General features: G+C 35.0%; 1 protein-coding gene across 1 annotated transcript in view; it reads right to left on the reverse strand.

The window, feature by feature from the left end:
* The window catches only part of LOC143222302 (uncharacterized), a 78695-nt gene that overhangs the window by 12020 nt on the left and 46838 nt on the right, over positions 1-19837 (reverse strand). The window contains exons 4-5 of the mRNA XM_076448643.1: positions 13560-13793; positions 1141-1832 (exon numbers count right to left, since the gene is read on the reverse strand). Coding sequence (XP_076304758.1) covers positions 1141-1832; positions 13560-13793 — 926 coding nt within the window. The remainder of the gene's footprint in view (positions 1-1140; positions 1833-13559; positions 13794-19837) is intronic.

The following is a 19837-nucleotide window of genomic DNA, read 5'->3' on the forward strand; positions in this document are numbered from 1 at the left end:
CTATTCATTGTATTTCAGAAGAAACTACAGCATTCATTTTTAAAAAAATAACTATTACTACACTTGGTACGTTAGGTTTTCTTTAGCAGACAAAACAAAAATTTAAATAAACATATTGGTTCCAAACACAGATGTAATACTGAGGCAACTCTACAAGCCAGGGCATAGTTACCCTGAAGAACAGAGTATAAACAGTTCTCAAGTACACAATGAATGTAAGAAATTAATTTTGTAAGGACTTTTAAACTGAAGTTTTCAATTCAAAAGTATAGTATTTATAGTCCTAGAAACACAATTAGCATTAATTACTTCAGAATTATATTGTGACACCTTCAAACATTGGCTAGAATATTATTTAGGCAAAATACAAGGTTCCAAAAGTGGTAAGAATGGAATTTTGGTGAGCTGTTACAGTGGTGTCAGTGCTTGACTTTAGATAATTTTATTTACAAGTTATTTAACATAAACATCTGAAATTCAGTGCTATTCCAAATATATACAAGTTGTGCTTGTCTGATGACAGATTCCCTCTAATAAAAAGTGGTCTGAACATTTACTTCGTATAAAACAGAAACAAAGCAATAAAGGCATAGCAACATATCTAGAAACCCCTTAAACAGTGTAGGTCATGTTAAACAAACAAATATGCTACTTAGATTATTGTGTTGAGATTCCAAAGCTTGTAAAACAACTGCTGATAAAGTCATTAATTTGTGTGTGTCCGTGCGTACGCGCATGCACGCTCTTATACCAAAACATATTGGGGTATCTGCTGAGCCCACCAAGGGGAATCAAACCCCTGGTTTTAGCATTGTAAATCTGTAGACATACCACTGTACTATCAGAGGGCATTAGATATTTCTAGACTAGTGTTAGATAAAACATTAAAAATATAGAATTATTTATGTACAGAAGTTTCTAAATGAAACAAGACTTTAAAACCTTAATTTAATCTTTAAATAACAGAAATTGATTAATGATTCATTTTCTTCCAATTTCATATACAATTCCTAGACTAAGAGATGTTAACACAGAGATCTGGCTTTAAAAAAAATTCAAATCTCCAAAAGCAGGTCTGTTTTTAAAAACTTTAATTTTATACTGGAGGAAAGCTAAATAATGACTATAAAAAGTACTCACCTCCCATCTGTGTCTTGTGGAGTTTCTGAAAGAACAGAATCCTTTCCAACAGAGCTCTCTGATGGTGTGTTGGTTCTTCCTACAAGTACCAGAGATCGTTGTTGCTCTAAGTCTACAGATGCTCTCGTACTGCTACTTCCACTCCAGTTCCCACTGGATGATTGGCCTTCTTCTGGGCGTTTTTCCACGGGTCGAGAAGTCTCCCGAAGACGGACTGCAACAGTCATGGCTGCTGAAAGAGTAGATATAGGCAAGAAACCTTTACCTTTGCCTTTTCCCGAGCCTTTTTTATTTGGAAATGACTCACTGTCTTTATCAGATGACGCAGCCTCACCACTTTTCTTGGACCTTTTACCAAGTTTCCAATCTTTTGTTAGTTTCAATTCCATCGACTCATATAGACCTGACCAACGATCCTTTTTTCTTATGGCTGGTTCCTCCTTTGCAGGAACATTGTTGTTTTCCTCTTTTGGTGAGGTTCTTTCTTTTTTAAATGATTTCTTGAGTACACTAATTTTACTGGATTTACAAAATGTTCCTTCATCCTCTGTCTGACAAGAGCTGTCAATATAATTTTCTTGTTTCTCTGATGACTGCTGCAGAACTTCCTGAAGTTCTTTACTGCTTCCTTCTGAAATTGTATTCCTTCGTTTGTTCCTTCTCTTTTTCTTCCTCTTAATTACAAAGTCAGCCTAATTAAAAAAACAAAAAACACTGTGAACTCAACAATATTAAAGAATTGTTAAAAGTCAAACACACATAAACAGAAGAGACCAATAATATTCTTTGATTCATCCATTATCATTGTTTGCTGTCTTAAAAACAATTATTAAACACCAAGAAGTGTAGGCCTAAAGCCTGAACCTGCAAAACTTCCACCTCTTTCAGACCATTTAAATTCTTATCTGAAGGAGTTCACAAAGTTTCCCAAAGAAATAAACACAAATCTTCTGTATAAAAAGGAAAATCAGTCACAATTAAACAGGAAATTTATAGAATTATGAGATTTTTTCAACTAAAACTTTGTCTTCATACAAGACTGTTGTATTCTAATATAAAACTAACCACACACAAGAAACCTTCAATGAAAACTTAAATTCAAAAACGACATCTAACTAGCCCTAACACTAAATAATCTAACATGAAAGTAAAACATAGTTATTACAATACTTAAATACAAATTTCAGATTAGAAAGTTAACAGATCAATTATCTAATATTAGAAATAAATGGTCTATGAAAATATGCATAGACATATGATAAACTTTTCTTTAAAATCAATATCAATTAAAAACTTAACTAATGTAATAAATTTGTTGTTAATAAGCTGGTAATCTTGGAAAAAAAATTATCATGCAATTTCACATGATTTATAGCAATTTTAAATAACTTTTTTGAGGTTTCAAATACAATGATTACAACTGTAACTGCACATCTGTGGAATTACATATATTAAACATTAGAAATTCAAGAGAATTGTAAAGACAGGAAGAAAAGGTTTTACTGTGAAGTAGATGATAAATTTGAGGGAAACTGCTCAGTAATATATAAGAATTGATGAGACGATAACAGTGACTCAGAACGACCTTCCAAAACAGGTACTATTCAGCCTACTGACTTGTGTACCATTCTTAAGCTTTAAAAAACAACTTATGTAGAGAGGTGGTGAAACTCACTAATATACCGTAATGGAATAACTCCAAAACAATAAATAATCTAAAATAAATTGGTAATATTCAAGTAAGAGAAAAATGAGATAACTCCATCATTTGAACATTTAGCTTTTTTCAACTTCACTTCTTTTAGAAACAAATCTATTTTAGAATAAAATTACTCAACAAACTAAAGTTAAAAGTATATATAAAACAAGTATAAAAACACTAAAGGGGGTATTTGATACATGTAAAAAACTGGAATTCAAATTGTTATAAATAAATGAAGAGCAAATTTTTTTTTCTAAAAATGGAAAGAAAATCTAACAAGGGAAAAAAAAATGTACTCATTACAATTAATGAATTAAAAACCATTAAGATTCATGAGTACTATACAGTGGCAGATGATATCACAAAATGGTAACAAAAATAATGTACAACAATCACTTTTTTGTAAAAAAAAACAAAAAAACTTTTAAAGTAATAGGCTTAAAATCATTACAAAAGCAATGTTTAAATTATAATAACAGATTTTATTAAGTGTTTACCCAAATAAACAATTGAGGGTAGATCTAGTAGAAGCCAATACAAAGATATCTTCTTTTGGTAAAGAGATTTCTAACAAAAAAAATTTAATAAAGAAATAAATCAGTAGCAACTATTACAGCAGAACCTTATCTAAATAGTGAAAAATATAAAATGTCAAAGGTGTCATGACTACATTTTTCAACAGAATTATCCCTAACAAAAAAAAATACATTCCTGAAGAGTTGCAAGAAAAGGTATTCAACTAATGAACAATAACTTTAATAGAAGAGTAAGGTAACAAGAACACCTCAAGGTCAGCAAGTTGCTCCCTAAAAATTCCCAGTAATTAATCCCAACTTGTAAAACAGTTGTATAAAATCAGCTGCAAGTATAAAAAAACATTATTCTTTCAGATGAGGGGGAAGGGGAAGTATAAATATTCAGGATCTAAATTAATTACATTCATTATATGCAAGGTGATAATTCCCTTTTTCATGAAAATATTAGGAGGTTCAAGAATTCTAGAAACTTAATAGATTCAGTGAAATAAATGAAATTGATACATACATATATAAGGGACTGCTCTAAACTTTTTTAAAGTACTTTTTTTCTGAAATGCAACTAACTGACTAATCAAAATTGTATTTCTACAAGTGACTTTGACTGTGCCAGCATTTCTGAAATGTTCTCAAACAATAAATGCACATACTAAGAAATCTTATGTTCCAGTATTAAAACAATATTACTACAATTCTGTAATTACACATCCAGTTAAATGCTTTAATGTTCCAAGAATCTGCTATGGATTATATACAACTTTATCTGCACAGATCACACATTTAACACATTTTTATTACAGGACTTAAACAACTTTCTAACAGTAAGTACATATGAAAGACCATGTAGGATAATCTAAAAATATAGCTTAAATCTGTAATAATGGAACACCACCAAATTTAAGAGTAACTGTATAAATTTGGCATTGTTTCTCTCTTTAAAGAGCTGGTGAACTTTAGTCTAATCTGATTATATATCTCCTTTTTCAAATTTGGCTATATGGCAGACTTATTTTAGCAAAATCATCATCAAACAATATGATTGGCTGAAACAGACCAGACACATTAACAGTCGTGTATTCATATACACTGTGCTATTGTTCTATAATCATCTAGCTGGAACTTGCCATGTACTAAATAAGATGCAAGTCTGTACTTTTTCTCTAATTTATAGTACTGGATTTAAGTAATTCATTATGTACTTTAGCTAAGACTATTTGGTTTGAACCATACATTTCTCAGTGAAAATATGAACTTTGGTGTTAACAGGAGGATTATCATTAGGAACCAGTGGCAAGAGAAGATGCCTAAACACTATGAGATTGAGTTAAAATGTCAATTAGTCAAACAGTTTTTCTTAGAAAATTTATACTTGTACTTCAAACAGAGTCCCTGTAGGCCACAGAAATCAAGAAACTTTGTAAAAAAATCAGTGCTGAAAATCATGGAATATCAATGGTGTTTATCTCTAAGCTCATGATAAAGTCCTCAAAGGTCTAACATCATCACTCCCACATTAATGACAAACTGTATCATGAATTACTTTGTAGTTGGTTGATAGGTTGATTTAGTGTTTTATGGCCCAAAGCAGCTAGGCTATCTGCACCAAACATCCAGAAAAAAGGTAAAAGTAAAGTAAACGTAGTAAAATTCATAAAAGAAATGAAGGTAAAAACAAAACAGCAATTAAAAACATAAATGGCATAAAACCAATGTTGACATCCAGTCTACAATGTTAAGAGAGAAACTACAGTAAGAGAAGTTGTAAAGGACTTTCTGTAGCATAATGGTAATGATCATAACCTGCCAGAAAGACCAACAGGTAAGTACAAGAACCACCGTTAGTTACCTGAAGTTGGCCTTTCCAGTCCTGGTTCCGGGTTATGTTGTCATAACAGCCATTATCAAAAGGTAAAGTAATAAAAGTTTTAAAAGACATGCAGCAAAATTGTAATAATAACTTGCCAGGATGACAAAAAGGTAGTTCAAACAGCAGTATTAATCACCTGAAGTTGGCCTTTCCAGTCCTGGTGTCAAGTTATTTAATGTTACAGCCATTTTCTAATTTCAAATCAAACTAGAGAGATTGTGATTCTTAAAATGAAACCACATTAAAAAAGGTTTAATGTATAAATATAAAACACTTAAATGACATTAAATAGATAAATGGTCTTTAAAAAACTAAAAACTTTATGAAGGTGGACAGTGTCACCATTACCAATAACACTGTCTAATGTTACGGACAAACCTTGGGACCGAACAGTGTTAAAATGGTGCCATCATTGAGAGTCGTAATGATGGCAAGAAAGTAAAATGTGGCTTATGGTGATCTGAGTGTTACATAGACTACACACTGGTGCATCAGTTTCAAATAAAAGAAAACAGTGAGTTAAAAACTGTGACCAATGCACATTCTATTTAGAACAGCTTCCTTCTTCTTATCCTTACAGAAGCAAGATGGCCAAAGTCCAATATTTTAATTGGAAAAGCTTGTTTTTGCTTTGCACACTCCAAGTCGACTGCCAGCTGGCACAGAGCTGAGCCTTGAATACAGGACCATAGTCAATGTATGAAATAGGCACAGTGGTGATGGTGTCAGAGCAAATAGATTTAGCTGCCGTGTCTGCAAGCTTGTTCCCGCGAATACCAATGTGGCCTGGTATCCAGAAGAACTGGATAGAAGTAGATGTTAATGAGAAATGGGCCAGTCGGTTTTGAATATCAGCGAGAACAGGGTGTGAACCAACATGAAGCGATTCAAGGGCCAGTATAGAACTAAGTGAGTCAGTATAAATAGTGCAATTGGAGTACTGCTTAGCTTCAATATGATCCAGGGCAAGAAAAATGGCATACAGTTCAGCAGTGAACACAGAAGCTGTAGAGAGGATTCTGTGCACAACCACCAAAGAATATAGCAAGACAGTTGCAAACGGCAAAGGTGCAAAGAAAGTTCACAAGATTCTATGTATAAGCTCTGAACTGGGGAGGTGTGGAAAGCCCCAGTGCAGAGTCGAAGTCCTTGATGATGAATGGGGTTCAGTATCTTTAAGGCCGAGGGTCTGGCAGAGCCATAGACCAGCAATCCATAGTCGAGCTTTGATCAAGTAAGAGCACGATATATTTTTAACATAGAACATCGATCCACTCCCCAACTGGTGGTAGAGAAGACACGGATGTTCAGTGCTCTTGTGCATTTGACCCGTAGCTGCTTAATGTGTGGTATAAAGGTCAGCTTACAGTCAAAGATAAGTCCCAAGAACTCTGTCTCAGGGACCACAGGCAGGGAAACTTCACCGATACAGAGTTCAGGATCAGGGTGAATACCCTGTTAGTAGCAAAAGTGCATGCAAACGGTTTTAGAGAGAGAGAGATTAAAGCCGTTTGCTGTGGTCCACTTCAGTACATGATCGAAGGCAGTTTATAGTTGCCACTCAATATATCTCATGTTCGACAACTGACATGAGATGTGAAAGTCGTCAACATAGAGCCTGTTTGCAACAGTAAGAGGGAGTTGTTCAGTGATGCATAAATCTTTATACTGAAAAGTATGACACTCAAAACATAGCCCTGAGGGACTCCAAGTTCCTGTAGAAAAGTACGTGAAAGTGTCGAACTGACACAAATTTGGAATTTCCTATCCAATAAAAAATGTTCAATAAAAATGGGTAAATAGCCTCGTAACCCATATATATGGAGGCCTCGCAAAATGCCACACCTCCATGTTGTGTCATATGCCGTCTCAATGTCAAAGAATATTGATACAAGATGTTGTCATTTGAGAAAGACTTCTCTGATTGACGTTAAGTTGAATCAGGTGGTCCATGGTGGAGTGCTGTCGTCAGAACCTACACTGGGTGGGTGAGAGAAGATTGTTTGATTCAAGGAACCAAACAAGATGAGCATTAACCATCCTCTCTAAGGTCTTACAGAGACAACTCAAAGCAATTGGATGGTAGTTTGAAGGGATCTTGGGATCTTTTCCAGGCTCAGAAAAAGGTAAGATAATAGCCTGGTGCCAGGCATTAGGAAAAACATTCTCCTGCCAGATCCAGTTAAAAACAATCAGAAGAATAGTAAGAAAAGCAGGAGATAGAATGTGCATCATGTCATAGTGTACATCATCTGATCCAACAGATGTACTGCCAGACCAATGAAGGGCCAGTTTCAGTTCCACCAGTGTAAAGGGATGATTGTAGTCATAGAGACAGTCAGTTCGAAAGGAAAGAGGTGAACGCTCTGCCCGAGTCTTGATGGCCATAAAGGTGGAGGAACAAGCAGAAGTGCTAGATACCCAGCAAAAGCTTTCACCTAAAGTATTGGCAATGCTCCAGATATCAGCTACTTCTTGGCTATCAGAGAGTAAAATCAAGAGGGGGGCAGAATTGTAGTGCCCACTGACCTTTTGAACCCTATCCCATATGACCTTAAAACTGGTGGTAGAAGATATGCCAGATGTGAACTTAATCCAAGAATCCTTCTGGCTTTGACATCTTATCCACCTAGCATGTGCATGGACCCGCTGGAAAGTGATGTGGTTTGAAAGTGTGGGATATCTACGGAAAGTATTCCAGGCCCGTTTTTGAGCCTTCTGTGCCATGTGGCAGGCAGGATTCACCACAGACGAGGATATAGTGGAAAACGTGTTGAGGTTTTAGGAATACATTGAGCAGCTGCTTGTATAATACAGTCAGTTACTGCTATCACACAGTCGTCTATTAATGGCTGGCAGACGATGGTAGGATCAAGTTCTGTGAGAACAGTGAAAGTGGACCAGTCTGTTTGATCCAACTTTCACCGGGGCATGCAGGTTGGATGGCATCGACCACGGCCAGTCTCTCTCAAAAATATAGGAAAATTATCACTGCCTCGTGGATTATTGTCAACCCTCCATGAAAAATGGGAGAATAATGAAGGGGAACAAACTGAGAGATCAATAGCAGTAAAGGACTGCCTAGGTGCATGAAAATTAGTGGAAGAACCAGTACTGAAAAGAGAAAGGTTGTGATCAGAGAACATGCGCTCTACAAAGTGACCCCTCCTCTCAATAACAGCACTTCCCAAGACGGGCTGGTGTCCAGTAAAGTCCCCCAGGATTAGAAAGGAAGACGGCAACTATTCAATGAGAGCATCAAGGTCTCATTGATCACATGTCTCTCTAGGTGACAGGTAGAAAGAACAAACAGTGATGGTATGACCCAAGGAAACACAGATGGCTACAGGCACCAAGAGTGTGTTGAGTGACAAAGACAGGATGGGCACATGCTGATCAACCAACAATGCCACCCCTCCATGTTCTCATCCACCACACAGCCTGTCATTTATGTACAGAGAAAAATGCCAAAAGGTGACTGTATTGGCAGGTTTCAGAAATGTTTCCTGTAAGGAAAGACATACAGGATGGTAGGGAGCAATCAGTGTTTTGATGTCATCCAGATTAGAACATAAACCTCGACAGTTCCATTGTATCAAAGTGGCCATTTTTAATGACGTATAGGCAAATTGACTGAAGAACCCTTCTGTTTATGACCACGTCATTTTTCCTTACTGTCCTGATTTGGGGGAGGTCTATCGACCTCCATGGATCCTGCCCTGGGTTGACTGGGCAGGTCTTTGTTGGTGGAAGGGATTCCAGTTACTGAGGATGCAAACAAATGATTGTTTTGCATCTTGGGGTAGGAGAAAAAGATGTATCCGAAGAAATGCCTGTACCTGGAACCAAAGGATGAAGATCTTTGGATTTGTTAAAATGTATGGGAGAAACAGAAATGGGTGTAGAAGTTGATTCATCAACTTTAACTATGGAAGTCAAAAGGTTTTTCATTTGTTTTGAGAATGATTCTCTTGGAGGTACAGAGACATCTGTTTGCACTCCCACTGTAGTTGTGGAATGAAGTGCAGCAGCCTATGTCCGAGATGAAGTGGTGGACAGCAATTTCCGAGCCTCAGGATAAGTAATGTTATGAGTCATTTTCAAACGCTGCATCTCTTTTTCGTCCAGCCATCTAGGGCAAGAATGAAAGTAGGAAAAGTGAGAACCATTGCAGTTGGCACAAAGTGGGTCTATTTCACGCTCATAAGCATCGTGATCCTTGCTACCACAATGAGCACGTCAGGGAACCATGACATGAAGTATTTGAGTGACCAAACCTCTGACACTGGAAACATCCGAGGGTTTGGAATGTACGGCCATACCCTGCAATTTAGATAACCTGCCTTGATGGTGGCAGATGCACGTGGTGAAGTAAATGTCAAAATGAGGATATTTGTCGGCAGTGTAACTCCATCTTTGTGAGTGGAGATGTGTCTCACTGCAGAAACTCCTTGAGTGGAGAAACCAGTGAGAATCTCTGACTCTGGGATGTTCTTCCTAGCCTAATCCCTAATAATTATCTTCCAGTTATCTTGTTATTCACTCTGTGCTATGATCACATGTATTGTTCTATAAACATTACACTTTTCATCCTTTGTTGACAAATGGCATTACTTTTAAGAAACTGATTTCAACTGACAACTTATAAAGTTGAAATATGTTGTAAGTATTGGTGTGTTTTGGGTATAACACCTGATATTTGATCTTTACTTTATACAAATTATTAAAGAACTGCAAAAACAGAATGACATAACATAACAGAACACCAAGGTATAAATTACCTGGTAATAAAATACAAAATGTATCCCAATTCTGTAGATGTAACCAGAAGTAGAATCCACATACCAGTAGGATTTTGAATTTTACACAAAACTACATGAGGGCTATCTGCAGTAGCCATCCTTAATTTAGCATTGAAAGACTAGAGGGAAGGCAGCTAGTCATCACCACCCACAGCAAACTCTTATGATACCCTTTTAAAAACCAATAGTGGGATTAACCATCACATTATAATGGTCCCACGGCTAAAAGGACAAGCATGTTCGATGGGACGGGGATTTAAACCAGGAATCCTCATACTGTGAGTTGAGCACCCTAACTACCTGGTCATGCTGGGTCTATCACTAGAGGATACACCATCTACCAGAGTTAAAATCACTTTCCCTGTCTGACAGCCTCCAAAAGAAAGAAATAAAGAAGCAGAACTGGGTATTCATAACATCCCACCTTCTTGATGCCCGTTTGTCTCAAACACATTGTAGAAAGTTGGCAGCTCTAAAACATCACTACAGAGAGTGATAGTAAGCTTCTGATATTAATTTACCATCTACCATCTTATTTATCACATAATCCATTCTCTCTCTGTCTCTGTGTGGGTGTATCTGTCTGTCTGTCTGTTTGCCAGCTTGCATGCAATATCCATCACTGGAAGTTGCTAATTCAAGAGCAGTAATGGTGTAAATTTAGCTTTAATTTATATGTAATAAGTATATAAATTATTAGCTCTGAATTTCAATACAGAAGTTCCTAATGAGTTGAATGAGTCAATTGTTACCTTCCACAAAGCAGGGTATCCACTTAACGTTTAATGAGGTCATTAGTGATTCAGCAACAAGAGAAGGAAAGGGAACATTATCTGATATTGTCCCTTTATCCAATGCTTACTTCTACAACTAGTTGTAGTAATACAAGTTTAAAAGTACGAAAACAAAAATGGTTGAAAACATTCCAAAGTATACTAGAATTTCTCTGGTAATATTTTTTAACTACACCCATAACCTCCTACTGTTAACTAACAAAATCTCGGAGAATTATTATTAACAGTTTCTATTATAATATGCGAACTATTTTCTTACTGATATCTGCACTATGATGTAAACCTCCATTGAACTGTGTTTCTTGTTTTGAATTTACTTTTATTCACATACATTCTTTACTTCCACTCTTTTTACTGATACATCATTTAATATACATATGATAATGCAATATACATGCATGTTTGAGGCAAACCTAACACACAATGTCACTCATTATATATATATATATATATATAGAGAGAGAGAGAGAGAGTGTGTGTGTGTGTGTGTGTGTGTTTGTTTTCTAAACTTTCTGTCTCAGTGGAGTTGAAAAATAAACTCTAAACCAACAGACACAAAGAAATCCAATACACTAATTAAAGGTGTTTAACAAGTACAGCCAACTCTGTTTTCATTTCCAGGGTCTGTTTTAATAACAACTGTAATTAAATATTGTAAATATATTTTTAATTAATTGTATTCAAATCTTGGAGCACCATGTCATTTCAGGGAGGTCATGGAAAGCAAGGAGTAATTTCTTTACAAAAATAGCAGCAAAGTTTCTAAAACTTATACAACTAACCTAATCAGTATGCATTTCTTCTTACAAAACTAGACATACTAATGTGTGTACATGCTTGTTCATATAGTACTGCTGTAACAATAAAGCTGTCAAAGGTTTATTAACTCTTACATAAATCGATAAAAGTATTTATTTTCCTTGTTATACGTTAAAATTCTTCAACTCTAAACAAGAAATATTTAAGTACTGTTAATTGATAACAACATTTGTTGTATAGATTAGGCCTTACTTTTGAAGCTACTGATACCATCAGAATGCTTTTTTCAATGGTTATAAAACAAATCACTATTTGGTAATTAAGGCTTATAATCTCATTTCCTTGAAGTTCCTCATTATAAATTATTCATTGAAAAAGAAAACATATCTCAAATGCCATTTTAATCTACAATGTCTGTCCACATTTTTCATGTTTTATCATGGGATTGTAATATTCAGAACAGATAACACAAACAAAAATCAAATAAAAAAAGCTTTCTAACAATGCATCACTAACTTACCAATTCTTGGTAGAAAATTAAATTTACAATGCATAGCATTGTTATTAATACTAAAACTGTACTTTCATGTTTAAAGTAAAACCAAAACAAAAGTTACTATACTTAATTTTCTACTCAACAGCTGATCTACAGGTGTTTTTGATTATTACATAATGATAGTAATTACATCCATTACCTTTCACCCTTTGTTCTTCAATACTATTGCACAATTAGAATGATAATCAAACCACAGTACTGAATAATAGATACTTCACTGAGCATATGATAGCTCATGCATTTTAATCTACTTTTGTGCTGACTTTTGATCAAAGTGTTGATTTACATAAACACCTGCTCTCCTACAGTTTAGCCTACCTAGTATAACATCATTAAAAAAAAGTTTCATGAAAGCAAACATAATATTAGCAACAAGTCTATGATTGTACAACAGAAATTACTTGAATAATTCTTGTATAGTTACAAGTTATGTATTTTATTTACCCACAAAAATGACATGCTTTTGGACTACAACTACTCTAATTAATACAAACACATCAGGGAAATTAACAAGTGGTTTATGTGCCAAACTAAATTATATTGTGAGATAACAAGCTAGGTCCCTGTTATGATCTTCAATGATAACATTATTGTTACAAAATATAAAGTCAGTATTTGAAACCAAGACTACTAATTTGTTAAAATATAAATACATCTTATGTAACATTTGTTTGTTCTGAATTTCACGCAAAGCTACTCGAGGGCTATCTGTGCTAGCCGTCCCTAATTTAGCAATATAAGACAAGAGGGAAGGCAGCTAGTCATCACCACCCGCCGCCAACTCTTGGGCTACTCTTTTACCAATGAATAGTGGGATTAACCGTAACATTATAACACCCCCACAGCTGAAAGGGCAAGCATGTTTGGTGCGACCGGGATTCAAACCCATGACCCTTGGATTACGAGTCAAACACCTTAACACACTTGGTCATGCCGGGTCCTCTTGTGCAACAATTCTTGATGAATATTAAGCTATTTTCTGGTGGCATAAGAACAAAAAATGTTACTGAATATGGTTCTTACATAAAATAAAGGTCAAAAGATACAAGATTAATGTAACATGACACAGTAAGTTAGGTGCATTTGATCTGTGATGAGATTTTTTGTATTCTATACCAGAATTATCCCTTAATAAAAGAAAAAGGCAGGAAGGAATATTTTTAAAATTTGTACCAATACACAGTTTAAACTCAATATTTTACTTTGCTAAAATGCCTTAATTCAAGAGTATAAATTAGAAATAAAAAGTTTAAGAGAATATTATACCTAATTACCTAATCATATTTCACAAAGGAACCATTCTCAGACTCTCTGCTAAGAGAAATCATGTTGCACTGCAAAGAAAGTTGAAACTTTAGAAATTAACAAACTAGTAAAAATATAAAGTTAAAACTAAATCTCACATGAATTAGAGACCGACGAAATGTAGCCATTCTGGTAAACCCAACCTCAGTGACATCAATTGGTACAACAGATGATGGATAATCTATGGAGAGAGCATGTGCACGTTCTTCAGGAGAAGGTAAGCGATTCATTTCTAAAGAAGTTGAAGCATGGTTACTTGGTTTTATATCATTACTGCTCACTGAAACATCCTCTTCATCTTGCCAATCTCTACTCACAAACATACTGGCAGGCTGTTAACAAAACAGAGAATTTTGGGTTTTAGCAAGTGAACCTACTACTAAATTTTTCTATAACAAGTACCTCTATCACACACAATATTTAAATTCTTTATGTAAATGAAAGCTCCTTTTTCTTAGTTTAGACTATCCATTTAAAATAAAGTACACAGCATTATATGCCTTACTTAATATTTTGTTATGATATATTCTTAAGCATACTATAGAGTTTTGCATTTTATTCATTTTAAATTCAGATAGTTTCCAAGCATTATTACTTTCTGAACCCTTTTTAAAATTCAAGTACTCTCTAAACAATTTCTCAATACAACAATGATATGTTATGTTGTTAGAAACACAAGTTAGTTAAAACATACATGCAATTGTGGTAAGCTTGTTTTAACTTAGTTTACTTAAATATATAAATATAAGGTGGGAGTGGGTTATTGTTTAAACTAATGTTGACACAAAGCTAGCCAATCAAATAAAATAGAGTAAAAGTGTCCCAACATTACACAACAGAGTATAAAAGTCTAACTAAATTTCAATGACCTAAATTGCAATACAAATTCTACATCTTTTTGTTATTTATTTAATGTTAGCTTTACTAATTACTTTCACAATAAAAGGGGCCACATCACATTCACCAGTGTATTGTTGAGCATGCACTAAGTGAAACTGATGTGGTCCCATCTCAAAATATGTTGAAAGTAACTAGTAAAGCTGGAAAACAAAAGACTACATAACACTTTTCCTAGAGTTGTATTTTATGGTGCACTGAAAATAAAGTGTTGTTTAAGTCTATGATTTTTATTATGAATCTTCCTTAATGCTGGTTTATACGTATCTCATAACAACATTAAAATACTAGGATTTATGAAGTGATTAAAAGCTGTCTAATTATATAAGATTTCACTAACTGTAGAAAGAAAATGAGTTGAACAAGTTTTGTGAAACAAAGGTTTCTCAACAGAAAATTCTATTCTAACTTTTTGCTTCCTCCAATTTCTCTGCTGTTCACAGCTGATAGTTTGTTATAATTTTTTTTTTTTTCAATTTGTCTAAAGCAGACAAGGTGCACCTCAGAAACCTTAATTTTTTCTAGCTGTGAAAATTAAAATTTGTTGCAATTTAGAGATGGTTATTCACAAACAGGGGCATGGATCCCAGGGGGAAAGGTGGGATACATCCACCCTTCATTTTAGGTGGGGGTATGGTGCATACAATCATCCCCCTTACAGTTTGGTCTGTTGAATTGTTTTATTGCATCACAGACCTACAAATTGTGTGTTTGTTCTTGTGATTTTCGTGTTCTTACCAATGGAATTACATAATTAGGCCTAGATGTAGGCTTTTTCAGTAGCCGAGATGTACATCTTTAATGCAGGCGTGCTTCTAAGCTTTTCAATTTAAGCAATAGTTCGTAAGTATCAGTCAGTATGCCTAAGTATATATGCAAGGCCTGCAAGCACTATCACAGAATCTACCTACATCTTGCTTCTACGCTTTTCAATTTAAGCAATAGTTTGTAAGTATCAGTCAGTAGGCCTAAGTATATATGCAAGGCCTGCAAGCACTATCACAGAATCTACCTACATCTTGTACATAGTGTAAGATTAAGTAAAATTTTCATCACAACAGATTGAACAGATCATGAAATTCAAAAATATTACTCCCAAGCGTAAACTCCTGTAATCTAGATCTGGCAGGCCATGTGTAGCTTGTAGCTGCATCAATCTTATGTGTATATTGTGCAGTTTTCCTATGCCATTTGTTCTTATGCATGTCTAGCCGGTTTTATTGTCAAATGCCTTACTCTCCTTAGCTGCCGAAGCTGCTGACCATTGTGTACGTTTAGTGTACAGTTAACGACAGGTTCTGGCCACTCGGATCCAGACACGCCCTTGCCCGCTTGGATCCAGATGCGCCCTACCTCACCCCCCTCCACTCCCTTTAGTCTGAGGCTCGATTTTACAACAGGGCTCATTAGACCTGTGTTTGTAGCCCTCATTAATCCATGAAATTTCAGATTATCACTGCAATTTCCTGTAATTAATGAAACTCCTGAGTTGATGGCCTACTTGTCAAAGAAAACCACATTCACATCACCCCAGGCTCAGAATGAAATAATGGAGATGTTCAGCCATCAAATACCGAGGAACATAGCACACAAAGTGCAGCAAAGTAAAATATTTGCATTAATGGCTGATGGCACTCAAGATGTTACACGTGCTGAACAGGAAGCAATACGTGTACAATATGTAGATGAAAGCCTTGACGTCCATGAGACATTTCTTGGTTTGTACAGTGTTTCCAATACAATTGGTGAAACAATATCCTCGACTATACTTGATGTACTGACAAGACTCAATTTACCACTGTCAGGATTAAGAGCACAAACTTATGATGGAGCCGCTAACATGAGTGGTGCATACAGTGGATGCCAGGCAAAAATAAAAGAGAAGCAACAGTCAGCTTTGTTTTTTCACTGCAGAGCACACAAGGCTAATTTAATAATGCAACATGCAGTTGAAGCTTGTGAATGTGTTCAAGATTCTATCCAGTGGGTACATGAACTAGGTGTCTTGCTTCAGAGATCAGGCAAATACAAGACAATCTTTGAAAATATTGTATCGTCAGACAGCCATAATGGTCCAGTTAGATACATCCGCCCACTGTGTCCAACAAGCTGGTTGTGCTGCCTATCTGCAATTACATGTGCTAATGATCACTACAGTGACATTGTTGATTCTTTGTCTGAATTAACAAATGAAAAATCAGATGTAGCAATGAAATCACAAGGTCTGCTGGACAGATTTGACAAAGGAAAGACAGTTTTAGAATTGTTGATAGCTCAGCATCCATTAGCTGCATTAGAGAAACTAAACCGTGCATTCCAAGCAAAATCAGCAACAGTATTTGGCATGATTGAAGCATCTGCAATGACAGTTGAGCAATTGCAAGTATTGCAAAGAGAGGAAAATTACAAGATATTTGATGAAGCTGAGATAAAGGTAACTTCCCTAGATCTGGTGCCTATTGAAGTACCACATATTTGCAGACTCCTCAAAAGGATCACAGGTGATGGCTCAGCACACCATTCTGCAACAGCTAGAGATTGCTACAGAAGCCAATATTTTTAATTTGTGGACACAGTCATAGAACATCTGGCCAATAGATTCAATGCAAACAATAACTTGAGGCAATATCTGGCACTTGAGAACATGATCACATCTGGCAAGATTGACAACTTGGTTATAAATTTCTATCCAGAAATCTCTGCACAACGATTTGAGTTTCAGTTGCCCATGTTCAAAGGAACAACAAAAGCAGTATCTCTGAAAGGTGCGAAAAATGCTTACTGTAAAATGCATAAAACAAGCCAGCAGATGTTTAGTGAAGTGTTTCTTCTCAGGAAAATTTTGCTTGTATGTCCAGTATCCAGCTGCAAATGTAAATGCAGCTTTTCTGCATTAAGACGGTTGATGACGTGGGTAAGGTCAACTATGTCTCAGTGCCGCCTCAACCATGTGGCAGTTTGTCACACTCACAAAGATGAGGTTGACAAGATAAATATAGAAGAGCTTATGAAAGAATTCATAAACAGATCATCACAAAGGAGGTCTACATTTGGGAACATGTACACTAGAGGACTAAATGAATCTTACTTCAATGAAAAGTATGAATAATTATGTGCTACATTGTATTGATGTGTAATTTTCAAGAGTTTGCAAAGACATTTTTAATTACTTTTATCAAACAACATGAACAGTTTTTCAGTAGATATAAACTTATCAAGGGTAATTACCAATTTTATTAATATTTGAAAACAGAATTCATGCAATGAAAGTTATTAGTAATCTTGTCAAGTATAATGGCCATCTTTTATACTGTGCAGTGTACAGGAATAAATTCATGTGGCCGTTAATTTGTGATACATTTGTCTTTATTCTATTAACATTTTGAAAACTGTTCACAACACCTCAATTATACAAACCTACATGGAAACCTTGAAGTATCGTGGCAACAAGATTACTCTGCGACTGCATGTTTACAGCTTTCAGGTTCACGTAATCAGAGATTACCAATTTGCAAATTGAACAGTCCACATAAGTGATTGCAAAAAATCATCTCCCCCCCATCGGGTGTAAAAAATTTACACCCCCTGTTCACAAACTATTGTTATAATTTGCATATCCAATCAATATGTTCTGACTATACAGGTTAAAAGCAGTTCTTAATCCTCTTGTTGCAATTTAGTTAAACTCTGACAATATTCAAGTGCAGTTGGGTACAGCTCTTCTAAAAGGGTTTTGGTATAAAAAGGGATATCAGTAGTTCTAAGCCTTACTAGCAGGGTAACAGAAGCAATGATTCTAACAGGAAGAAAAAAAGACTACTCCCCAATTGGCTACCAGTTGTACAGAAAAAGCAGTGAAAAAGTTAAACATCTTCTCACTACAAATAACCAAAGAACAGAGTAATCAGTTTCAGCTAAAGTAGGAACTTCCTTTAGAACTGTAGACATATAATTCACATGGATATAGGTATACAAAAGTAATAGAAGTATCAGGTTGACAAAGCACAAATAATAAAGACAAACCAACTGTTAAATGAATTATGAGTAAGCAAGAGATAGAAACATGTTACCCCACCATATGAAGGTTACATCTACTTAAACATGTGCAAAGACCCAGATAGTTTATTATTGTATTCCCAGTGATAAAACATTTTAAAACAATGCAGGTACGTGGATGTCTACGACTTTAGGTCACTCAAGTTGGATGTCTACAATCTTTGTTTACATACAATTAAAGATTTGAAAAACTGTAAGAAGAATGGGGTAAACAACTGACTTCAATGTATTGTGCAAAAGATTCCTACAGTATAAAGTGTACTACAGAGCAACAGTTTAAAAGTCAGAATCATCACATACAGAGGTTTAACTATGTATGAAAATCAGAATTTCCAAACTTTATACAATTTTCCTTGGAAGATTTTGGAAACATTTGTGTTATGGAGAGTGAAGATGACAGTTGATCAGAACTATATGCATATACCTGCAACTTTTTCTGCACTATCACCTAGAACAAATTGTGTTTAGCTTTTTCATTTCAGCAGAGGACAAAGTTTGTTTTTATTAACAACACAGTTACCAATACACAATGTGAGAAGTACTTTATGTAAATAAGAATCCCAATTCTAACAAATTAAAACAAAGAAAAAGCATGGATTCAGTAATCACATCTACAGTTCATCCAGAAATAAAAGGCAGGAAAAGGCAACTAGTGTGAATAAGGGTTATTCCATAATCCTACAGGCAAAGTTTCTCAGTAAGATATATTATGTTAAAGTTTAAATTTTCTTAATACAGCATTTCCCAAACTTTTGTCATCCACACACTGCTCATTTTTATAAAACAATTAAACAAGTTGGTTAAGCTGCAATATGTAATACACGCAAACACATTAAAATGCTGTATGTGTTACAGTAATTACTTATTAATTTCATTGATATAAAACTATATTAAAATGATTATTTTTGTTTTATTACAGTATTGATTCTACCCTAATGTTTTTGTGCTTTCAAGACATCTTTTGCATTCCCCTGAGGAAGTGTTGTCTTAATGAAAACCCTTCACACAAAACACCATCAGTGGTTGTAAAGACTAGATACTCATTCTTCTATTGTTTCCACAGATCCTGAACACCTTAGTGCTAACAAAATTTGTTTACCTAACAATATTAAGCTACAATAAGCTCAGCAGACAAAAATTCATACAATTTGCAATTCTCTTTCTTTAAGTGTCACTGTAAAAAATAACACAAGGTTTTGTAATGGATCAGGAAAACTAAAATTAGTAATTGAACTTTGTTCTTTTAGAAATTAGTTATTTTAGTGCTTAAGACTCTATCACAGTTACAACAAATTAATGGTTGAACTTTTTTGACATATAATGTATGCAGCATAAAACTCAGAAAGTAAAAAAGTTAAAATTTAATAACTCTAGAAGTTTGGGACGAGTAAACAAATTTAATACCAGTGTTGATTTTTAATAC

The sequence above is a fragment of the Tachypleus tridentatus genome, chromosome 8, assembly GCF_004210375.1.
Source record: "Tachypleus tridentatus isolate NWPU-2018 chromosome 8, ASM421037v1, whole genome shotgun sequence".
NCBI classification, from domain to species: domain Eukaryota; kingdom Metazoa; phylum Arthropoda; class Merostomata; order Xiphosura; family Limulidae; genus Tachypleus; species Tachypleus tridentatus.